The sequence below is a fragment of the Phacochoerus africanus genome, chromosome 3 (genome assembly GCF_016906955.1).
Source record: "Phacochoerus africanus isolate WHEZ1 chromosome 3, ROS_Pafr_v1, whole genome shotgun sequence".
Taxonomy (NCBI): domain Eukaryota; kingdom Metazoa; phylum Chordata; class Mammalia; order Artiodactyla; family Suidae; genus Phacochoerus; species Phacochoerus africanus.
Window position 1 is genome coordinate 21602983 of NC_062546.1, and position 25518 is coordinate 21628500.

Below are 25518 nucleotides of genomic sequence, written 5' to 3' on the forward strand. Positions count from 1 at the left end.
ACATGTTTCCTATTTAATAAGAGGAGCCACAGCATTTTCTACATGTGGGACTTAAGTAATATCGCCAATTCCTTGTTTTATTTTTTTATTTTTTTTATTTTTTTTTTGGTCTTTTTGCCATTTCTCGAGCCGCTCCTGTGGCATATGGCGGTTCCAAGGCTAGGGGTCGAATCGGAGCTGTAGCTGCGAGCCTACGCCACAGCCACAGCAACACGGGATCCGAGCCGCGTCTGCGACCTACACCACAGCTCATGGCAACGCCGGATCCTTAATCCACTGAGAAAGGCCAGGGATCAAACTCGCAACCTCATGGTTCCTAGTCGGATTTGTTAACCACTGCGCCACAACAGGAACTCTGCCAGTTCCTTACTTTTACTTCTTTTTGCTTCATAAAAGTATTAAAGAAAAAAACAGAATCCTCAACCCTTCAGCCACATTTGAAACTTACCAAGTGCTCGCCTACTGACAATCATTCCATCCACAAGAGGGATGACCATGTTAAATTTTCCAGTGGCTCCTTGAATTTTTATCCGGAATAATCCAGTGTTTAAAGGGTGGATGAAGATGACAGGAACTTCTTTTTCAAGAGTAGTAGATCTTAAGAAAAGAAAAAAAAAAATTCTTTTTGCCCTAGATACGCAAGAGCTGAAGTCCCCCATCAGTCTGCTCAGAATCCTCTTTCTGGGAGCCCATGCTTTTCAAAGCCTTGGGGCAGGCTTTTGAAAGTGACCCAAAAAAGATCTAAAAAATGTGCTTAGAAAACTACAGGGTGGAAAGAAAGGCCAGAAAAATGCATTGTGGGGAACTATCAGTCAAGCAATCAGCTATGGGACTTTCACTTAGTTCCTCCTTGCAGGGAACAAAAGTAGGGCTGGCCAGAGGGCAGCGAATTCCACCACAGTCAATGCTGGAATCTCAGAACACAAGTGGGAAGACCACTTAGGCCCACTGGGGGAATCCCTGATATATTTTTTCTTCAGCGGCTGGGGAAGGAGGTTGGTAGGACCTTAGTCTAGGTCAGTTGCAAGTGTCCTCCTTAGCGGAGGTGATACATGGTCAAATCTTGGCACAGCCAAAGTCCTCAGAGTCTCAGAAGAGGTAAGAGTTGCAACGTCAGCAACCGTACTTTTAGAACACTGAATTACACATCATGAGTCAGAAATAGGCCCATGCATCTGGAGGAACCCAAGGTACTCTTCAGTGCTATGTGTCAGGGTTTGGGGCTTTTTGGTTTGGTTTTGCAACACAATGAGCTTTCTTTCCAAAGTGATTTTAGCCAAAGCAATAGTGAGTCAATTTTTCAAGACACTGAATAAAAGTCAATCCTATACTAATTCTGTCTCCAAGACAAATTCTAAATTTTGCTAATCTACTAATAAAATACAAATTTTAGAGCTTTGGACCTAAAAAAAATTAAAACAACAAAAAACAGTGTAAGACACTTAAAAGGACTCTTCCAAACTAGTTTCAGAAAAGTCCACTTTGTGCAATCTCTTCTGGTTTCTTCAGCAAGTCAGTGTTGTGGAGGAAAAAAAAGAAAAACAGGACAGTTCTGGATTAAAAGAGACTAAAGGATTAACATCAGATGTAAAGTGCTGAAATGGATGCTGGTTTAAACAAATCAGCTTTAAAGACTCTTTTAGGGAAAATGGAGAAATCCGAATATAAACTAGATGAAATTAAGGAACTATTACTAACTTTATTACTGTTGTAATGTTATCTTTATTTGAAAAGTGTTAATTTTTAGAGATGCATATTGATGTGTTTAGATGTTAGAATATCTGTAATTTGCTTTAACATACTTGAGCATAAAAAAACATTGGAAGTTTTAAGAATGACTTGCCCTGTTCTAGGAATTTAATACAATGTTAAAAATAAAGCATCTTTACTGATTTCATTTCTATAACAATAATCTAACAGGGTTAGACTAAATTCATCTTATATGCAATACAAACTAGATTATGTAAATAGAAGGAACTTACTCAAAGTTAAAATATCAAGTTTAGCTTGACAAATTATTTGTTTAAGCCAAAGACAAGTAAGCAAAAAGCTTTGGCGTGATAGAGCCTTCACAGATACATTTTTACTATTCTTAGAATCATATTTCTATTTTTACCCTTTCTGTGCATGAGAAGCTAAAATAAAAATTTTAATATTATAATAATAAAGCTAGTATTACATTTTATTTGGAAATATTTTTCCATTAAACAGCTCAAGTGATGAGGATATTTTAATTGCTATCTATCCTGAATGTTTTGACCAACTTAACTCCATTATTTCTACCTAATAACACTGCTACTCCATTACCAGCCTTCATTAATACCTGCCTCCACGTCTCCATCTTTCTTTTTGCCTCAGATAAATGTAAATAAGCAATTAATTATGCCACTTAAAAATCCTTACTATATATGCATGCCTGGGTCACTTTGCTATACAGCAGAAAATGGCACAACATTGTAAATCAATTGTACTTTATTAAAAAAAAAAATCCTTGCTAATTTGATCACCTTGCGTATTTATTTACAAACCTCTTTCTTTCTTTTTTTTCCCCTAATACTTTTTTTGGGGGTGGGCGGGGACAAGGAATAGCGATTTTATTTGGAAAGTTAGCAGACAGAGAAGATGGTGGCCCAGTGTCCCAAAGAATCATCTTCTCTGAGTTAAAATTCACGCTTCTTTCTTTTTTTGGTCTTTGTAGGGCCGCACCCATGGCATGTGGAGGTTCCTAGGCTAGGGGTCGAATCGGAGCTGCAGCCTATACCACAGACAGCCACAACACCACCAGATCCGGGCTGTGTCTGCGACTATACCACAGCTCAAGGCAGCGCCAGATCCTGAACCCACTGAGCAAGGCTAGGGATCAAACCTGCATCCTCATGGATGCTAGTCAGATTCATTTCTGCTGAGCCGTGATGGGAACTCCCAGGCTTCTTTCATACTCTCTTTTCCCCTAATTATGTTTCCTTATTATTGCCTTCATTCCTTTTGTTTCATTAAAGTCTTAATTTCTTTTTTTTTTTTTTGGTCTTTTCTAGGGCCGCACCCGTAGCATATTGTTCCCAGGCTAGGGGTCCAATTGGAGCTGTAGCCCCCGGCCTATACCAGAGCCACAGCAACATGGGGTCTGAGCCATGTCTGCGACCTACACCACAGCTCACAACAATGCCAGATCCTTAACCCACTGAGTGAGGCCAGGGATCGAACCCGCAACATCAATGGTTCCTAGTCGGATTCGTTAACCACTGAGTCACAACAGGAACTCCTAAAGTCTTTTTTCTTTTCTTTTTTTTTTTTTTACTTTTTTAAGGGCCACACCTGTGGCATATGGAGGTATCCCAGGTTAGGGGTCGAATTGGAGCCGTAGTCACTGGCCTGCACCACAGCCACCAGAAATGTGGGATCCCCAAGCGGTGTCTGTGACCTACACCACAGCTCATTAGCCCATGGAGCGAGGACAGAGATTGAACCTGCATCCTCATGGTTACTAGTCAGATTCATTAACCACTGAGCCACGACGGAAACTCCCCAGAAGTCTTTATTTCTTGATTAAACTGCAATTTATATATATATATATATATATATATATATAGGCTTCTTTATGCTTAAAGACAGTGTTGATAAACTTCAAGCAAGACTGTACCTCAGAGAAGTACTACTATTTGCAGTAGTTTCCACACCCGTACTGATTTCCGTCATCAGGTCTGCGAGAGGAAAGTTTTCTGGAAGAAGATAACAGAATTACAATTAATACTGCCCTCATAGGAAATCTAATTTCCTAATCTCTTCATATAGCAGGCAACAAATATATGGGCTGTGCTATCCTAAAATATATAATCCTAACTATTCCTCACAAATTAAAAGAAAATTCTCCCTCAGACATATTTTAGTTAAGTTTATCTAAAGCAGAGAGTTTTTAGAGAACATAATCTATAGTCTTGGAGGGCTTTAAAAACATCAGAAAGCAACTACCACACTTCCCTATAAACTCTGAGGCAGATGAGATTCTAGGATAAATATACATTTCTAATGTCCTTATGTAGCTTTCATAAAAATGATGAGAAACACATCCATAATAGAATCCCTAAGGAAAAATTAGTCTTTACACTGAAATGAGACAGTAGGGCCTGTGGAAAGCAGGTGAGGGACGAGCTCCTCTCCCCCTTTCCAGAGGTCCTGGGGGTGACTGGGAGCTACATGCTCTGGGGCCAAATGGCCACAAACTACTAGCTGTCATACCAAGAAGAGCTAAAGGCTGTGTATCCATGAGTCTCATCAAATCTTCGCGGCTGAAGTGGCTGAAGTAAGTGCCGTGACTATCTCTATGTAACAGACGAGTGACCTAAGGCTTAATGGAGTCCAGGCTTGCTCAACTCCAGTCCCCGCTCTTCACCGCCACACCGGGCCTATGCTGCCACTTCCTTCAGACATTTCACAAGTCCCTGTCATCCTACTGTAATCTTACTTATGGACAAAGTCCTTACACAGTACCTATATCATCATAGCGTTCCACCCAGACTACAGAAACTCTTGTCTCAGGTCCGAGGGGAGGCACAGGGCGACCCTGAGGCAGCTTCTTCATTCTGGAACTGGGACTGAGCTATTGGAGGCAGAGAAAAGCAGAAGAGGGCAGAAAAAAAAACTGGCTTAATAAAACTACAACCATACATTCATCAAGCTACCCAGTGACATAGCATCAGGGGGTGGGAAATCACTTATGGAAAAAAGGATAATATAAAATACATTTGCAACCCCCCCCCCTTTTCTTAGGGCTGAATCTGTGGCATATGGAAGTTTCTGGACTAGGGGTTGAATCGGAGATACAGCTGCTGGCCTGCACCACAGCCACAGCAACACAGGATCCAAGGAGCATCTGTGACCTATGACACAGCTCACGCCAGTGATGGATCCTTAACCCACTGAGTGAGACCAGGGATCGAACCCTCATCCTCATGGATACCAGTTGGGTTTGTAACCTGCTGAAGCACAATGAGAACTCCAATCACTGACTTTAGATCTGACCAAAATTCTGCATTACCCGGCTTGTTCTCCAAACTGTATTCTGTGAAATCTTTTTAGATACAGCAACTGATGATTTTCAAAATCAGTCTACTTCAGAGAGTTTTACATAAGTTAACTTTTTTCCTATATCAATTTTAAAGGTGAATCTCTTCTATATTCTTTTAAGCAAATATTTAGGTTAAAATAATTTTAAGTGTAGAAATAGCCAAATTAAAATCCTGTAAAATGGAAGAATGGCTTCAGAAAAGTCTATACTTCTTTTGTCTTTTTTATTACTTGTTCTAAATCAATTTTCTTACTGTGAACTGATCCTTACTCCTGCTCTCACTTGGTCACTTTCCAGTGAGGATTAAGAGGTAACATGAAGGGAGAACACGGATAAAGATACAACAGCTACTGATAAGGTAAGAAAAACATATAAAAGCAAAAGGCTCTCCTCTTGTAGCAGCTGCTGTGTTTCCTCACTCAGTGGGCTATTCTTCAAAATGCTATCTTCTGTATGTTGTCAGACTTAAGTTGAATTTCGCGTGATTAATGCTATAAGGTTATAGTAACTGTTGTACTTTTAGTGACTATTTCTGGGACCAAATAAAAACTTAGGTTGGAGGATTTCCCTTGTGGCACAGTGGGTTGAAGATGTAGCACTGTCACTGTGGCAGCTTGGGTTGCCGCTATGGTGCAGATTGAATCCCTGGTCCAGGAATCTCCGCATGCCGTGGGTACAGGCAAAAACAACAACAAAAATCTCAGGCTGGAGAAGGAATGAAAAAACCAAGCATGGAATCAGAATGGCTAAATCAAGAAAAACAACAGGGACTATATTAGAATGAATTATTTGCTGCAAGCTGAAAAAAAGAAAACGATGAGAATTTGATTTCAAAAAATTAAGATACTGGAGTTCCCGTTGTGGCCCAGTGGTTAACGAATCTGACTTGGAACCATGAGGCTGCAGGTTCGATCCCTGGCCTCATTCAGTGGGTTAAGGATTTGGCACTGCTGTGAGCTGTGGTGTAGGTTGCAGACTCGGCTCGGGATCCTGCGTTGCTGTGGCTCTGGCGTATGCTGGTGGCTACAGCTCCGATGAGACCCCTAGCCTGGGAACCTCCATATGCTGTGGGTGTGGCCCTGGAAAAAGACAAAAAGACAAAAAAAAAAGAGAGAGACACTAATGAATCAGTACTGCTATAATTACCTTCTGGGTTAAAGTTAAAAAGCTTTTCAGGCACGATTCTATAACTACTTCCATTCACCACAAATTTTTGGAGATATATCAACAAAGTGACTTACCCTCTGTGAGGAATTAAGATTGTCTGTGTGATTAGGGAAAAGCTCAAGTGTCAGGGAAGGCTGTTTCAGAATTCCTGGCATAAGATCCATATTTGAATCACTATCTTGATCTGAGACGTTACTTTCCAATGAATCGGCTATGGGGTAATGAAAAAAATGTTAATTATAATACCTACTACTTCATTAGAGCAAAAGTGTTTATATTATGCTAATTGTGCTAATTGTCCAACCTACGTCACTTAAGCAAAGCACTGTTTCTAGAGCAAGGGTTGGCAAACTTTTTCTGTAAAGACTCAGGTAATAAATATTTTAGGCTTCACTGGCTCTATAGGTCTTTATTGCATATTCTTCTCTGTATTTTATGCAAAGCCCTTTAACAATGTAAAAACCATTCTTAGTGTTCTGAATTTGGCCTGTGTGCCATACTTTGTTGGCTCCTGCTCTCCTAGGATGGTGCAAAGAGGCTGGGCCAGAGACATCAGGCAGGGACTCAGTCCACAGAGGACAGATGGGGCGTGGCTTCTAGAATTAAGACGGTATGATCTCAGCCTTGAAATGAAGGCTAACAGCTGCTAAGACAGTGACCCAGAGACAGAGGTGGCCCCGGAATAAGAGCCAGGGAGGGAGGGGCTTAGAGAGCAAAATCAAGGGTCCAAGTACAAAGGTAGGGAGGCTGCCAAGGTAGGGCACAGAAAAAGTCACCAGGCTAGAGATGAGACTGTGAAAATGTCACATGTGGCACCCACCCTAGGGATGGTCTCAATGAAGAAGGTGAAGTTTTCCACCTACTGCCTGGTCGGGCACAAAGAAATGAGCTTAATTTGCAAGAAGCAAAGGTTCTAGGCAAAATAAAACTAAGAATTTAGACTGGGAAGTAATGACCACGCCTGAACTTTGAGAAGAACAGGCCTGACTGCCATTTTTCTAGGCTGAAGTTTCTCCTCCTCGGTGTTAGTAGATTACCCAGATGTTGTCGTGAGAGCCTTCCAATTGCAAGATTCTCTGGGGCTCCATATAAAGGCTCTGCCATGGAAACAGGGAAGCAGGTGGGGGCTCACTCATCATTAGGCAAAGAAAGAAATTAACTGGAAAACAGGGTTTCTACAGATTGGTTAATCTAATTAAAGAGAGGCCAAAAAAAAAAAATAAGTCAAAATGGATCTCTTTTGCTACTTAAAAACTATTACTAGAGAGTCAGTCTGCTTGTCTTTAACTACTTTCCTTTAGTTAAGAGGAGCTCACATCCCATACCTCTGCATAATCTAAAAGCTATCATGCCTTAGAAGTTGAAAAATGCCTTAGATGACTTCAGAATCTCTCCCAATTCAATAATACTGCACAAACCAGTGAATACAAAAAGAGTTCCATGCAAAAAAATAAACAGACCCCAAAAACAGCACTATACAAAAAATGCTCTTACTTAAGGACTCCACAGGAGAAGGAACCACAAAAGCTATTTCTGTTAGGGCATCAGCATAATACAGCACCTTCTTCTGTCCATTGAAAATGCTGGCCCCAATATCTTCAGAAGAAATCACTTCATCTAGGAATGAGAAAAACTACATTACTGCTCTAAAAAGTGGGAAAAACCAGTATCATCCTGCTTTGTGAAACTGTAATTGGTTTAGAAAGTGATAATAAATAGAAGGTATGTTTTCAACAAGAACCAAGTGGTATGTAAGAATAATGTTCATTAAATGTCTTTACACTAACTTTAAATCATAAAGTCTTAATTTCCTAGTTTCTGAAACAACTCTAAGTCAGACCATTTCTGATTGGCAGGACCTCTAGCTCATCTGTATGAGGCAGATTTAGGGAACAGTCTTTTTGGAAGAGGTCACAGTAATCAAAAGGGAGAGGACCACTAAGGTCCCTCTGAAAAGAGCTGGGGCAGGTGTCAGTGCGTGTTTACTCCTGCTTTCACGGCATTTCTGTCCCTGGTCTCACTCTACTGCCCCTCAGCTCTGCTCCCATGCCACTTTCCCCAATGAGCATTGATGTCATATGAAAATGTACTGGCAGTTTTGGTAATAGTATCTGCTCTATGCCAGTAAGATCAAGCTAACAAAGATAACATTCCTGAGAGCTAGTACAGTGCTCAATTAAAATGAACACAACGTCCTATCAGTAATACATAAAAGACTAACAACCTGACAAAAAATTGGGAAGAGGAAATGAACAAGTAGTTCTTAGGTAAAAAAAAAAAAAAAAAAATTGAGGAGACGCTACAACTCAATCATAATTAAAAATGGAAATTTCCTCACCTCACAGATCGAAAGACACCTAATTTGATGAGGATGTGGCAAATAAGTTTAAACCAGAGCTTAGCAAATTTTCTTCTGCAAAGGATCAGAGAGTAAATAATGATCTGCATGCCATACGGTTTCTGCCACGAAAGCAGCAGTCATAACACATAAACAAGTGTGGCTGAGATCCAGTAAAACTTTACTTGCAAAAATAGGCATGGGCTGTAGTTTGCTAGCTCTTCGTTTAGATGGTGGGCAGGTTCCTGTACCTACTGTAGCAGACACTGATCACTGCCCCAGTAATCACACCCACTCCACCCTCTCTTCCTCTGCAGCTGGCACGGACTATAGGTGGGACTGACCCTTCACACCCGCTCTACCCTGTTTATATCTATCAGGGTCATTCCACCTCATCTCTCCTGCCACAGCCACAGGTTCAGGGTGGTCCAATAACTGTGTATCTCAGGGTTTGGGGAGAAGGGAAGTTCTGAGACCCAGCTAATCTCTCCTCTTCATAGCACAGTATGTGAATATGGAGCCTGGAACTGTCTTTTTTTGCACTACAAGAAAAGTCAGGCTGGGACAAAGCAAACACATGGAGAACGGAGCTAAAGGAAAACTGCAGAGAAATAGAACAAGAGTGCTGACCAAAGGCAACACACTCATCTCTGGAATTTTCAGTTATATAAGGCAATGAATGACCCTCAAAAATCTAAGGCAGTTTGGTGTCAGGCATTCTGTTACTTGCAACGGAATATATATATACAGAATATATATATATACAATATACATACACAGAATATATATATAATATATATTATATATTATATATACAGAATATATATATACACAGAATATATTACACCCACACACACACACACACACACACATTTTTTTGGCCACACCCATAGTATATGAAGGTTCCTGGGCCAGGGTTGAACCTGAGCCACAGCTTTGACTTCGGCCATAGCTGCGGCAATGCCAGATCCTTAACCTACGCCACAGTGCAAACTACCTCTAACACATTTATCCAATTGAAAAATGTGGAAATCCTTTATCAATTCTACTTATGAGAATTTAGTCTATAAATACACTCAAGTATATATTAAAGGTTATGTGGTAATTAAAATTAGAGCATATCCTCAAATACTTTGATTCAACCTTGGTTGAAAGTAGAAAAAAATACACGTCATAAGCCGCAACAGTATTTAATGGGAAACCTTGAGTATGATCTTATTGATGGAAGAATTCTGCTAATTCAAAGCAATGGACACAGCCATTACCCACTTCAGAGAGGCATTATTAACTTTCCATTGATTTCAGAGCCCTCAGAACAAAGAGCTCCAGCCAGGTCAGGCAAAGGCCTTACATTTAAATTTATACTTGCTCTGGTACTTGTTATCCTGATTACAGTTCCTCGGGAGGATTTGCAGAGATGGGAATAAATCTCTCAGAGATAGTCAGCTATTTACTAAAAAATTTTTATATAGTATTCCAAGAATGTAACCTTTAATTACAGCCACAAAAACACACCTGTTCATAGAAAACTATATTTATTAGACAAAATACACTAATTAGGAAACTGTATTGCTATTGATAACCTAAATTTATGATAATATTGTTATAAAAAATGGAATTTGTTCATTCACACTACAAAAAAGAAACTAACCTTGTGACAGTTACACTATTAATTTTATGTTAATTAATCCTATCATTACACATGTATAGAAGATGTATGTTCATTTATATATACATATATGTATATAGTTTCTCCCCCATTTACACAGGAGACACAGAAGAATATACAAACAATTATTAAGTGACCTCCTGTGAGGATTAAGGAATGGATACTTTTCCATTCTCTTCCTCTGTTTGTTTTTTTTTTAAATAAGACTACAACTGATAGGAGAAGGGGAGAAATAAAAAGGAATAAAAGAAGAAAAAACAAATGAGGTGATTGGTTTTACCTTGTTCAGGTCCTTCGCCATCATCGCAACTGTTAATAGACCAACTGGTGGAAACATGCCCAGTCCAACCAGGGTGTTTGCCCACATCTACTGACCAGCCAAGAGAGAGCAAAAATTCTAGGAAATGTGGCTGAACATTTCTGGAAGACTCCACATTCTTTAAAATCTGAAATACATATCAATCATCAGCTATAATGAAGGAAATAAAAGAGCATATCAAAATCATCTTCCTAAAAATCAATTCACTTTGAAGTGTCAGGCAAATCAAGTCCAAGCTCAGAATAAACTAGGGACTATATCACTATAATTAAAAATGCAAGTTTCAGAGTTAGATAGATTTGGGTTCAAATCCTGGCTGGGTCTTAGGCAAGTTTCTTAACCCCGCTGTTTCAGTTTCCTCATCTATAAAATGGGAGTAATAATGATGGTTGTGAAGACTAGATGAGATAATACAGTCCTTCACTCCTTCCCTAGCAAAACAATTACTGAACCAGATATGCTCACCAAAAGTAAACAAAAAAACACTAGGTCCCTGCCTTCACAGAGTCTGATTAGTGAAAAACATTATATAGGTATGTAATTATTCACTCACAAATCTTGACAAATGCTATAAAAAGTACAAACCTATTAAAAGTTCAATAATGATCAGGTATAATTAATAGATGAGAAGGAAACATCCTTCTCTTAGTCCAAAGAGAATGCAACCACTCCAGAAGAAATGAAGTGACTAGAAGATTCTCTCCTCTTCACCAAGTACAAAATTAATTCCTGGGCTTCTTACCGGCCTCAGAAAGAAAAGCCCCTTGTTCTAAAACAGTGGTTCTAAAAATAAATGAATAAATAAAACAGTGGTTCTCAAGGGGGTGATTTTGCTCTCCAGGGAACATTTGGCGATATCTGAAGACATTTTTTTTTTTTTTACTTCCCTCATCTTATTTTTTTATAATCATTTTTATTTTTTCCATTATAGTTGGTTTACAGTGTTCTGTCAATTTTTTACCATACAGCAAAGTGACCCAGTCACACACACACACATAAATATATATACATTCTTTTTCTCACATTATCCTCCATCACGGTCCATCACAAGTGACTAGATATGGTTCCTAGTGCTATACAGCAGGATCTCATTGCTTATCCACCCCAAATGCAATAGTTTGCACCTACTAACCCCAGATGTCCAGTCCACCCCACTCCTTCCCCCTTGGCAATCCCAAGTCTGTTCTCCAAATCCCTGGGTTTCTTTTCTGTGGAAAGGTTTGTTTGCGCCATATATTAGATTCCAGATATATGCGATGTCATATGGTATTTGTCTTTCTCTTTCTGACTTACTTCACTTAGTATGAGAATCTCTAGCTCCATCCATGTTGCTGCAAATGGCATTATTTTGTTCTTTTTTATAGCTGAGTAGTATTCCATTATGTATATATACCACATCTTCTTAATCCATTCATCTGTTGATGGACATTTAGGTTGTTTCCATGTCTTGGCTATTGTGAATAGTGCTGCAATGAACATAAGGGTGCACGTGTCTTTTTCAAGGAAAGTTCTGTCAGGATAGATGCCCAAGAGTGGGATTGCTGGGTCATATGGCAGTTCTATATTTAGTTTTCTGAGGTGCCTCCATACTGTTTTCCATAGTGGTTATAGCAATTTACATTCCCACCAACAGTGTAGGAGGGTTCCCTTTTCTCTACATCCTTGCCAGTATTTGTTATTTGTGGACTTATTAATGATGGCCATTATGAGAGGTGTGAGGTGGTATCTCATAGTAGTTTTGATTTGCATTTTTCTAATAACCAGTGATGTTGAGCCTTTTTCCATGTGCTTATTGGCCATCTGTGTATCTTCTTTGGAGAAATGTCTATTCAAGTCTTTTGCTCATTTTTCAATCAGGTTGTTGGCTTTTTTGCTGTTGAGTTGTATAATTGTCTGTATATTTTAGAGTTTAAGCCCTTGTCACCTGCATTGTTTGAAACTGTATTTTCCCATTCCGGGGGTTGTCTTTTTGTTTTATTTTTAATGGTTTCCTTTGCTGTGCAAAAGCTTGTCAGTTTGATTAGGTCCCATTGGTTTATTTTTGCTTTTATTTCTGTTGCCTTGAGAGACTGGCCTAAGAAAACATTTGTAAGGTTGATGTCAGAGAACGTTTTGCCTATGTTCTCTTTCTTCTAGGAATTTGATGGAATCTTGTCTTACGTTTAAATCTTTAAGCCATTTTGACTTTATTTTTGTGTATGGTGTGAGGGTTCTAGTTTCACTGATTTGCATCACACTGTCCAGTTTTCCCAGCACACTTGCTGAAAAGACTATCTTTTTCCCATTTTATATTCTTGCCTCCTTTGTCGAAGATTAACTGACCACAGGTGTCTGGGTTTATTTCTGGGTTCTCTATTCTGTTCCATTGGTCTATATGTCTGCTTTGGTACCAGTACCAAACTGTCCTGATGACTGTGGCTTTGTAATACTGCCTGAAGTCTGAGAGAGTTATGCCTCTGCTTGGTTTTTGTTCCTCAGGATTGCTTTAGCAATTCTGGGTCTTTTATGGTTCCATATAAATTTCTGGATTATTTATTCTAGTTTTGTGAAAACTGTCATGGGTAATTTGATAGGGATTGCAATGAATCTGTAGATTGCTTTGGGCAGTATGGCCATTTTTACGATATTAATTTTTGCAACCCAGGAGCATGGAATCTTTCCATTTCTTCGAATCCTCTTTAATTTCCTTGATTAACATTTTATAGTTCTCAGCATATATGTCTTTCACCTCCTTGGTCAGGTTTACTCCTAGGTATTTAATTTTTGGGGGTGTGATTTTAAAAAGTATTGTATTTTTGTATTCCTTTTCTAATATTTCATTGTTAGGATACAGAAATGCAACCTATTTCTGAATGTTAACCTTGTATCCTATTACTTTGCTGAATTCATTGATCAGTTCGAGTAGTTTTTGTGTGGAGTCCTTAGGGTTTTCTATATATAGTATCATGTCATCTGCATTCAGTGACAATTTTACCTCCTCTCTTCCAATGTGGATATCTTTTATTTCTTTTGTTTGTCTGATTGCTGTGGCTAGGACTTCCGTACTATGTTGAATAAAAAGGGTGAGAATGGGCATCCTTGTCTTATTCCAGATTTTAGCGGGAAGGCTTTCAGATTTTCTCCAGAGTTTTATATATTTGCTGTGGGTTTCTCATAAATGGCTTTTGTTATGTTCCCTCTATACCCACTTTGGTAAGAGTTTTTATCATTGAAGACATTTTTGATTATCACAACTGGTGGGGTGCTGCTGGGAATCTCGTGAGCAGAAACCAAAAATGCTGCTACATGCCCTATTTTTATAAGACAGATCCCATAACAAGGAGTTATCTGGACCAAAAGAGCAGTAGTGCTGCTGCTAAAAATCCCATTCTAAAGGAAGGAAAATGATAAATCCTCTACAAATTAAAAATGACGCGGGGAGGGGGTAGTGTATCAAAATAACCTGGGGAATTTCTTAAACATAAGATTCTCCACAGGAGTTCCCGTCATGGCTCAGCAGTTAATGAAACTGACTAGCATCCATGAGGATGACGGTATGATCTCTGGCCTTGCTCAGCAGGTTAAGGATCTGGAATTGCCATGAGCTGCAGTGCAGGTCGCAGACACAGCTCAGATCCTGTGATGCTGCAGCTCTGGCATAGGCCAGCAGTTACAGCTCTGGTTGGACCCCTAGCCTGGGAGACTCCATATGCCATGGGTATGGCCCTAATTAAGACCACAAAAAAAAAAAAAAAAGATTCTCCAAAAATACACAAACGGGACCTAATTAAACTTAGAAGTCTAAGTACAGAAAAAGAAACCTAAACAAAATGAAAAGACAATCCACAGAATGGGAGAAAATATTTGCAAATGAAGTGACTGACAAGGGTTTAATCTCCAAAATAATAAAACCTCCTGTAGCTCAATATCAAAAAAACAAACAACCCAATCAAAAAATGGACAGAAGATCTAAGTAGATAATTCTCCAAAGAAAACATACAGATGGCCAAAAAACACATGAAAAGATGTTCAACATCACTCATTATGAGAGAAAGGCAAATCAAAACTACTATGAGATACCACCTCACATCAGCCAGAATGGCCAGTCATGAAAGTCTACAAACAGTAAGTGCTGGAGAGGATGTGAGAAAAGGGAACCCTATTACACTATTGGTCAGAATGTAAATTGGTGCAACAACTATGGAAAACAGTGTGGAGATTCCTCAGAAAACTAAAAATAGAATTACCATTTGATCCAGCAATCCCACTCCTGGGCATCTATCCAGAGAAAACCATAACTTGAAAAGATACGTATATTCCAATGTTCACTGCAGCAGTCTATACAACAGCCAAAACATGGAAGCAACCTAAATGTCCATCAACAGAGGAGTGGATAAAGAAGATGTGGTACATATACACAATAGAATATTACTCAGCCATAAAAAGGAATGAGATAATGGCATCTGTAGCAACATGGATGAACCTAGAAATTATCATGCTAAGTGAATTTAGACAGTGGGACACCAATGTCACATGCTATCACTTACATGTGGAATCTTAAAAAAGAATACAATGAACTTCTTTGCAGAACAGATACTGACTCAGAGACTTTGAAAAACTTATGGTTTCCAAAGGAGACAGGTTGGGTTGGGTTGGGGGGAGGCATGGGCTGGGGGTTGGGACGGAAATGCTGTAAAACTGGGTTGTGATGATCATTGTACAACAATAAATGTAATAAAACACACTGAGTTAAAAAAAAAAAAAAAAAAAGATTCTCTTAGCCCACTCCAGAACTTCTACTCCTATCAGCAGGGACAGGATCCTGGAATCACTCTTTTTAAAAGCTCCTCCAAGTACTGATGCAGCCAGTCCACAGATCACTGATGTAGTTCATAAAATGCTAACCTTTGGTAAGCCCATCCAGTAGCCTAATTAAGCCAAAATGTGGGATGTTACATCTATTATTTCTCAACCCACTGGGCATCAGTGCCAGGCCAACATCTCTTACACATTTCTCTTCAGAAGTGTACTCAATTTAGTTCACCCATATCCCTTCATATTCTTACAAGTGCCAGAATACAGGTTTGACGGCCAGGTCTAATTTTCTTCCAATTAAAATTTTTATTCAGAAGTGAAACTTTTAGATAGACAATTCCTAAAAATTTGGTCAAATTCAATTTGCAGGCCACTGGCTGGCAGTTGGAAATCAATCTAAATCTACCCTGTGGCTAGGGAATGCAGGTCTCAGCAACTCTAAAGGAGGCCTCAGAGAATCTTTTGATTTCTAGTCACCCTGAGTCCCTAGAAAGCTAAGGAAACAAACTGGTATAAGATTTTCCTTAAGGATTTGTGTCTTCTTCTACAGGTAGTAGAAAAATGGCCCCACTATTCTCATGTGAACCATGCATTAGACTGCCTTCAAAATGGATCCCCAGCCCCTGCAATTAATCCACTTCTTGAGGATCTTGCAAAATTTCCACCAATCTCATCCCTGGTCACCAGCAGCCCACATTTTCCCAAGCTCCAAGCAAATTGGAACCCATAACCGATTTTGCAAAGAGAGGATTCTCTCTCACCTCCAGGGCCTTTACACACGATAATACTTGGTTAGTAATAATCTGCTTCTACATTTTTACCTACTGTCAATGTACACCTCAAACACTAGCTTAAAAGTCTTTTCCATGACGTCCTCTTCAAACCAAGTTAAGTTTTCTTGTTATGGCTCCTATACTATGTTCTTTTTAGCACACTTTACTATGGCTGTTTACCTAATCATCTCTCTTCCCTCTAGACAGTAGTTTTAGGAGGCCAGAAACATTGTAGATCTTGTTCACCACTATAACCATGGCACCTGACAGCAGACACTGAGTAAATATTTATTGAATCAATAACATAAAAAGAAATTTCTCCTTTTCCAGTAGTTCACCAATAAGCTGAAATAGTGCTTCCAGTATAAATAAATATTCTGGGAAATTTCCTTTTTTTTTTTTTTCTTTTTTAGGGCCACACCCATGACATATGCAAGTTCCCAGGCTAGGGGTCCAATCCAAGCTACAGCAACACAGGATCCGAGCTGTGTCTGTGACTTACACCACAGCTCACAGCAACGCCAGATCCTTAACTCACTGACTGAGGCCAGGGATCGAACCCACAACCTCATGGTTCCTAGTTGGATTTGTTTCTGCTGCACCATGACAGGAACTCCTGGCCTTTTCTTGGTCACAGCAGGTAACTACCTACCTATTCCATGTTTCTACTATTCATCTCTGATACATACTTTACTCTCTTGCCATTTGCTCTCAGTTTTCTATTTACCTATCTTATTTGTCTTCATCCTTCTCCTAGTCTCTCTCTTTTTTTTTTTCTAGTCACACCCGTGGCATATGGAAATTCCCAGGCCAGGGATTGAACCCACATCACAGCAGTGACAATGCCAAATCCTTAACCTGCTAGGTCACCAGGGAACTCCTCCTAGTCTCTCTGTGACAGGTATCCAACAGTGCTTTACTGTGTCTTCCGTTTTCATCTTTTACCTTATTTCAGGTGTTATTTTACCACTATGGGTGCCTCAACTGAAACCATTTGTTTATGAAGTTACCTGGAAAGTGAGCTCCTTAAGAGAAACGATTGTTATTTACTTCTGTACTCGGGCACCTTGAGTGAGCCACAGGGAAGATGTTCAGTAAAAAGCGGTTGCTAGGTAATGAGGCCTAGCTTTAGCTTTTCGTGGTTAACCTTTGTTATTTTAGTTTCTTTTGTCTTATGAATCTGAATTCCTTAAGGAAAATGAAGATACTCTACAGCTTTTCTCTAAATCACATTCGCTAAGAGTTAAAAGACTCAGGACTCCAAGCATCAGAGTTTTCACTAACTCAGTTTCTGAACTGGTTCACAAGTCTTTAAGCATCAGGAATAACTCATCTCCCACCATGGGTAAGTGCAAGCCATGTAAAATTTTTTAAATTTACAACATAAAAAGTTACCTCCTCAAATTCAGAAATCTTACCTCTTGGTTTGTTTTCTGACCTGGCTTCATATAGAAAATAAAAACAGTGTCGAAGGGACGACATGGCAAGAGATCCAGATACCCCATGTCATCAAAAAATCCAGGTATCGTGGAGTCAAGTGCAATAAGGTGAGGAGGTAGACGACTATTTGCAGGTTCCTATCACCAAAGGAAGAAGAAAGAAAATTACTGTCTCTTTTCACTGTTTCAATTACAAAAGCAATATTTGCTCATGGTTTAATAAACATTAAGTAAAACAAAAAATTATAGAGTGGCAGGAATAAGCAAAACCATAACCCCAAACTACAGAAACTCTCTTTTTACTTCCTTTCAGTTCTCTCATTTGCCTTTTTTTTTGTTAGAGACAACTGAGATTGCACTACGAATATAATTTAAAATCATATTTTTTCTATAACATATCATGCTTCTAGAAAAAAATTGTGTGTATTTTTTTTCTTATTCATTGTTGGCAGAAAGGCAAAATGGTACAGCCATGCTGGAAGGCAGTTTGGCAGTTTCTTGCAAAGCTAAACATAGTCTTATCATACAATGCAGCAATCGTATAACTTGGTATTTACCCCACAAAAACTTGCACACAAATGTTTATAGCAGCTTTATTCATAATTGCCAAAATTTGGAAGCAACCAAAATGTCTTTCTGTAGACGATATATCCATACAATGGAATCTTATTCAATGATAAAAAGAAATGAGCTATCAAGTCACAAAAAGACATGGAGAAACCCTAAATGCAAATGACTAAGTGAAAGAAACCAATCTGAAGATGCTACAGTCTATATATGATCCCAACTATATGACATTTTGGAAAAGGTAAAACTGGAGACAGTAAAAGACAGTGGTTGTCAGGGGCTGGGGGAGGTAGAGAGGGAGGGATGACTAGGAAGACTGCAGTGGATTTTTAGGGCAGTGAAACTATTCTGTCAAACACTATGATGGTGGACACACATAATGACACATTTGTCAAAACCCACGGAATTGTACAACACAGAGTGAACTCTAATGTAAACTATGGACTTCAGTTAATAACCCAACCGCTATTGGTTCATCAGTTGTTGCAAATGTGTCACAACAATGTAAGATGTTATAACAGGAGAAACCATGTATGTAGAGAAGACAGGGTGTGTGGGAATTTTCTGTACTTTCTACTCAGTTGTTTTGCAAACCTAAAACTGCTTTCAAAATTAAAGTCTATTAATTTTTTTAAGTATTTTTGTTTTGTTTCCCCCCAATCCCTTATCTTCTTCGAGATCTTGATCTTGCCCAGCAGGCTATGCCATCCATGGATTTCTCAGGAAAGCATCCCCAGAGAAGGCAAGGATTACTCTTTTCTAATTAGCAAGGATTGTGAGCTTGGTCTTCTCATCTATTATATAACATTCCTAACAAGGGTTGAGGCAACACCTTATGGTCAAAGACATACTATTTCTGCAGTCAAACAGATGAGTATTCCACACTATGAAATAAGTAAAGACTACAAATAGCCTCATGTCAATTCAAGTCAAATTTTGCCACTAGACGAATTTTCTATAAACATATAAAAAACTTCTGGCTTTCATTTTTCACTTTGAAATCATGGATAAGGAACTGTGGACCTGCAGCATGCTATAATATTCCTTATAGGACAAATCTGCCTCATTCTTCTTCTTTTTTTTTTTTTTTTGCTTTTTAGGCTGAACACTCAGCATTTGGATGTTCCCAGGCTAGGGGTCCAATCGGAGCTACAGCTGCTAGCCCAAGCCACAGCCACAACAACACAGGATCCAAGCCGCATCTGCAACCTACACCACAGCTCATGGCAACACCAGATCCTTAAACCACTGAGCAAGGCCAGGGATCAAACCCGAAACCTCATGATTCCAAGTCGGACTCATTTCTGCTGCGCCACAATGGCAACTCCTCCTTTTTCTTCTTCTTTTTTTTAAATAAGCTATCTCAACTTGTTCTTTTGGATGATCCTCTAATTCAGGAAATGCACATATTTTATATCTCTTAATAACTTTTTAAAGTTTTCTCCTCTAGGTGTTTCTCCTAACACATTTTGTTAGGATAACGTCTGTCAGTAACACAATTGTAACTGAGTTATTTTTGTATCATATTTTTAACTGTATATTACAGCTATAGTCATTAATATTTGTATCGCATGTGTGCTGATCTTAATTTTCATTTGCCTTAAACATTCTATTGATTCTCTTATGGCTGTCTAAATATAAAATATATTACCTGGGAATTGTCTTTTCCTTTCCTATGGTTTTTTTCCTCTTACTTAGTTTCTTTTAATATTTCATTGACTTTCTTAAAGATGATACTATGATGGAACCTCCCTGCACATTTTTTTGAAACTTTGTGTTAATCTGTAATTATTTAAAAATTAAAATAATTTTCTACTAACTAAAAAACTCACTGTTAAAAAGTAAGCAAAGAGAGTTCCCGTCGTGGCGCAGTGGTTAACGAATCCGACTAGGAACCATGAGGTTGCGGGTTCAGTCCCTGCCCTTGCTCAGTGGGTTAACGATCCGGCGTTGCCGTGAGCTGTGGTGTAGGTTGCAGACGTGGCTCAGATCCCGAGTTGCTGTGGCTCTGCCGTAAGCCGGTGGCTACAGCTCCGATTCAACCCCTAGCCTGGGAATCTCCATATGCCGCAGGAGCGGCCCAAGAAGTAGCAACAACAACAACAACAACAACAACAGACAAAAGACAAAAAGACAAAAAAAAAAGTAAGCAAGGTAGACAGATATGCTTTACCTCTGGTTTTAACAAAGGATGGTTCTAGTTTCCTCATTTCCCATCCCATTTCTTAAACAGGCTGCCATTTAGAGAGATCTACATTACTGGCCTAGGCAAAGTTTTGGGGTTTTCGTCTATTCATTAAAAAAAAAAAAAAAAGCTATTCATTAAAAAAAAATCAGAGTGAATATTGTTTGACTGAATACTGACATTGTTTTATTGACTGATCTGCTACATAGGATCAAATTATTTTTTTAATAACCTTACTAATATTTACCAATAATTCACTCTCCTTGAGTTCCTAGGGTAAACCTTACTTGGTTGTAGAAGTTAATCTGCTTAACATGCTGCTGAGTTCAGCTGTACTATCATTCTCATTAATACTTCTTCACATATATGCATTAAGTAAGGCCAGCTTATAGATATTTTGTAGGTGTGCGCTGTCAGGTTTACGGTATCAGAGATATGCTAAGATTCATAAAATAAACCAGGTTACTTTCTGACTTTTTCCTATGTCTTGACTCAGGTAAGAAAGAATGAGAATTATTTTCTTGAAAGCTTAAAAGTTTCAACTAGAATAGAAAACAAGAGGTATTCTCTTATGGCTCAGAGGGTTAAGAATCTAGTGTTGCATGGATAAGCAATGAGATTCTGCTGTATAGCACTGGGAACTATATTTAGTCACTTTTTTTTCTTTTTTTTGCTTTTTAGGGCCGTACCCGAGGCATATGGAGGTTCCCAGGCTAGGGGTCAAATCGGAGCTATAGCTGCCGGCCTACACCACAGCCACAGCAATGCAGGATCTGAGCCGCGTCTGCGACCTACACCACAGCTCACGGCAACGCTGGATCCTTAACCCACTGAGCAAGGCCAGGGAATCAAACTCACAACCTCATAGTTCCTAGTTGGATTCATTTCTGCTGCACCATGATGGGAACTCCTATATCTAGTTATTTATGATGGAGTATGATAATGGAGAAAAAAAGAATGTATATATGTATGTGTGACGGGGTCACCTTACCGTACAGTAGAAAATAGAACACTGTAAACCAGCTATAATGGAAAAAAATAAAAATCATTAAAGAAAAAAAAAAAGAGAATCTGGTGTTGCCACTGCTGTGGCTCAGGTCGCTACTATGGCACAGGTTCAATCCCTGGCCTGGGAACCTCTGCATACCTTGGGTATAGCCAAAAACAAACAAAAAAATAAAAATAAAAATAAAACATGAAAGGAAAACTGCCATTTCAGAAACAGGGCTATTAGGGCTCTTCTTGTCTCCCTTCAGTCCACAGGATGTAATCATTTCCTTCTAATATTTTTTTTGTTTACTGTTTCTACTCTGTTCTATTTTCTCCACTTGGAATACCACTAATCATTTGTAGATTGTACCTTGGTTCTTTGCCTTCCATTTTTTCAAGGACCACACCTGTGGCATATGGAAGTTCCCAGGCTAGAGGCTGAATAGCAGCTGCAGATGCTGGCCTACACCACAGCTACCACAATGTGGGATCTGAGCCTCTGCAACCTACACCTACCAGCTCATGGTAACGCCAGATCCTTTTTAAAAATTGATTGGTTGATTGATTGATTGCTTTTAAGGGCCGCACCCATGGCATATGGAAGTTCCCAGGCTAGGGGTTGAATTGGAGCTGAAGCCACTGGCCTACCCCACAGCCACAGTAACACCAGATCCGAGCCTTGTTTGTGACCTACACCACAGCTCACGTTAACACTGGATCCTTACCCACTGAACGAGGCCAGGGACTGAACCTGCATCCTCATGGATCCTAGTTGGGTATGTTAACCACTGAGCCATGAAGGGAACTCTAATGCCAGATCCTTAATCCACTAAGAGAGGCCAGGGATGGAACCCATATCTTCATGGATACTAGTTGGGCTCACAACCTACTGAGCTACAAGGGGAACTCTTACCTTCCACATTTACCAGTATATTTTTCCTTATTTTCCTCTCTCTGCTCTTTTCTTCTGCATTTTAGGGTTTTTTGGTTTACTTTTTTGCTTTTGTTTTGTTTTTACTCCCCACCACTAACTCAATTTTCTACAATGTAAAAAAATATTTTTCCTCTACAGGCTGAAATCCAAACTCAGACAGCAATGTTCTCTTCTGCTTTCCTAAGAAGTTAAATGGCCTTTAACCTAGTAGCTGATGGAGACTAAAGGCAGGGGCAGCTTGTGCAATAAGCAACTTCTTGCCTGATAATCCTGGGTTGCGCTTTTCAAAACAAATAGGCCTTAGTACAAGCTCTAAATCCACATCCTATTTCACATTTTTGAGGCCCTGTTTCCATATCTGTAAACTAGAGACAGCATCACTTTTCTTGTAAAAGTGTTTTGAGGATAATAGAGTTAACAATGGCAATATTTACCTTAGAGCCTGGCTTACTTTGTACTATGTATTGTAGTGCTTCAGGTGTGAAGTACCCGACAGACCACAACGAGGTGAAAATTCTTATCACCCCCCATTTTACAGATGAGGAACTAAGGCTCAGAAAAGTTGGGCAACTTGCCCAAGATCACATAGCTGGTAAGTAGTGATGCCAGGACATAAACCTAAATAGTCTGATCTTAGAAGCTGCACAACATAACAAGTGCTTACTGAAAGTGATGTGAAAGAGCAGAGTCAGCAACTGTAGCCTATTTGGTCAACAGGAAAGTTTACAGGGGGAAGTTTCAACATTCCTTTTCTAATTATCTATAGATTTCATTAATACGTGTGAGATAAGTCCTACACCACCTAGGAAAATTCAGAGGTGGATGTATTATCAGGGCAGGCTTCTCAGAACTGAGTACATTCATGGGAAAACTGTCTCGGAGCTCAGACTGTAACCTGCAGCATCCCAGAATTTCATTTACTTGCATGAAGGGTGTGAAACTAAACAATTTTTGCTTTTTAAATTCCTCCTATCCTCAGAAAACTGCTTTCATTATCATCAGTTGAATATTATTTATGAATATATTCACTCATAAAAGTTTATGAAAATTACCTTCAATGCTTCTAAGGACAAAAATCCAAAGTGTGAAAGAAAAAGACGTGCTGTTTGGAATTCTTGGGCAGGAGGAGGGGGCTTACAATCTGTAACCGGATCAGGGAAACTTCTCTTCTGTAATTCCTCCTCACTTTGTTGTTCAAGGTGTATCTCATAAGCAATCTGCTGGGCCATGCCATTCCTTAATTTTTCGTGCCTCTCTTCTAACTGGAATGAATCAAATATTTCATTTTTTAGAACTATTATAAAAGTGATAGGATTAATCTTAATTTTAAATGAAAATAAAGCTACAAGTAACAAAGTAAATGAAGATAACTTTCAGTGATGAACATTTAGTTTCAGTTTCGTACAGAGTATGCAACCAAGCAAATCCATTTCGAGGTTAAAACAAATACCCAAAACACGTCCCTACAGCCTTAAAAATTCCTCCTTCATCTCCTTGCTGTAAACGAAACATTCTGTCCTTGCTTCCCTTCACAGAGGCAAGACAATGGCAGAGCTGCTGCTCTCTGCCAGATGCCTGCCAATTCCCAGATCACTTTACCCCCTCCTCCGTACCCCTGTCCATCTTCATCCTGCAATGATCCCCCCATGTTTTGAAGTCCACAACCATGTGGATTAGTCGTACTAGTGGAGACTTCCCCTGACCCCTCTGCTTCCCTTCTGATCGATTCTGTTAAAGTGCCATCCTTTTCAGTGAACAACCTGGCTTATGTTCCTACAACCTCCTCAAGCTTCACACCTTTGGCCATCCATGACACACTTCGTATTCAGATGTGCTGCACTTCTAAGAGCTACAATTCTGAAATTCCCTTCCTCCAGCTCACCCACATCCTCACCCTCCAAGACTATCACTGGGAGGCAACCAACCTCTCCCCAAAGCCATTAGCATCCTCCTGGCTTTACCAACTTCCCACCCAAAATGAAATCTCCAAATCTGATGTATTAATACCCTCTCCTAAGCACAGACAATTGTTATGTTGTCCCTTACGCTTCCATATTCACCTTGTCAGGCTCCACGACATTCAAATTTTTAACTTATGCCTCCAGATACCAAGGACTTTTGAAGAAAGTCACCAGAGTAAGTTAAATAACCTTACTACAGATAATACTACTTTAACCTATTTGGGCTGCCTGGCAATTTTAAGAACCATCTTTGCTTTTCTATTTCATTGCTAAGAACTAAGATTAAAATTTACATAAGCTGTTTCGATATCCCTCCTTCCCACTTCTAAATGGCTCTGAACCTTCACTTACCCTCTCCTTCTTTCCCGTCTTACCGGAAAAATTCCTTTTCCTTTTTTTTTTTTTTTTTTTAAGCCTTTTTAGGGCCTCGCCCATAGCACATGGACACTCCCAGGCTAGGGGTCTAACTGGAGCTGTAGCCTCTGGCCTATGCCACAGCCACAGCAATGCCAGATCTGAGCTGTGTCTGCAACCTACATCACAGTTCAGGGCAACTCCAGATCCTTAACCCACTGAGTGAGGCCAGGGATCAAACCTTCGTCCTCAGAGATACTAGTCAGATTTGTTTCCACTGTGCCATGACAGGAACTCCAAGTATCCCTTTTCTAAACACAAGCACACAGACTCTTGACCCTACTGCCTCTAGGGCCTTACTCTATTATTTACCATTTCCCCGGCCCATCTTACAGTATTAGCAGGTGTAGTCTTTTCTCCAGTGGCTCCTTCTACCTCTAAGAATGTTCATATTCCTAGCATTCTTGAATTAATAAAAGAAAGAAAAAGAGAAACTAGGCTTGCCTTTCCTTAGCTATTTCCTCATACTATTATCCACTCTGTACCCTTCCCTTTACTGCCAACAGTAACGTTGTAAATTTATATTCACTGCCTTTTCCTCATTAACCATCCATTCCTCTGAGCCTTATACTTTAATACTTCTTTGAACCTGCTCTCAAAGGTCACCTATAATTTCATGCCAAAATCTAGGGGCCTCTTCTTCGGGCTCCTTCTCCTTGATCTCTCTAGCAGCTGATATTGCGGGTGACTTCCATTCCTGCCTTTTATTCTCTCATTCCCTGACATACTCCTGTCTTCCATTTCTTAAAATTCTTCTCCCTTGACCTAAGAGGCCAATTACTTAATCTAGTTAACTTTCTAAATTAATCTAAAATCACATAAATTTTTCCCATCTTCCCAAACCTGTCCTCTTGCTAATGCCTATATTTCTGTAAATGGCACCATTATCGTTGTCACTGAAGG

General features: G+C 39.4%; 1 protein-coding gene across 3 annotated transcripts in view; it reads right to left on the minus strand.

Annotated features, from left to right (window-relative positions):
- RALGAPB (Ral GTPase activating protein non-catalytic subunit beta) overlaps nucleotides 1-25518 on the minus strand; it is a 102430-nt gene that overhangs the window by 4388 nt on the left and 72524 nt on the right. For all 3 annotated transcript variants that reach the window (XM_047771107.1, XM_047771106.1, XM_047771105.1), the window contains 8 exons: nucleotides 23293-23502; nucleotides 17544-17702; nucleotides 10520-10685; nucleotides 7727-7849; nucleotides 6307-6443; nucleotides 4489-4597; nucleotides 3641-3719; nucleotides 449-597 (listed from right to left, as the gene is read on the minus strand). In XM_047771107.1, the coding sequence (XP_047627063.1) occupies nucleotides 449-597; nucleotides 3641-3719; nucleotides 4489-4597; nucleotides 6307-6443; nucleotides 7727-7849; nucleotides 10520-10685; nucleotides 17544-17702; nucleotides 23293-23502 (1132 nt within the window). The remainder of the gene's footprint in view (nucleotides 1-448; nucleotides 598-3640; nucleotides 3720-4488; nucleotides 4598-6306; nucleotides 6444-7726; nucleotides 7850-10519; nucleotides 10686-17543; nucleotides 17703-23292; nucleotides 23503-25518) is intronic.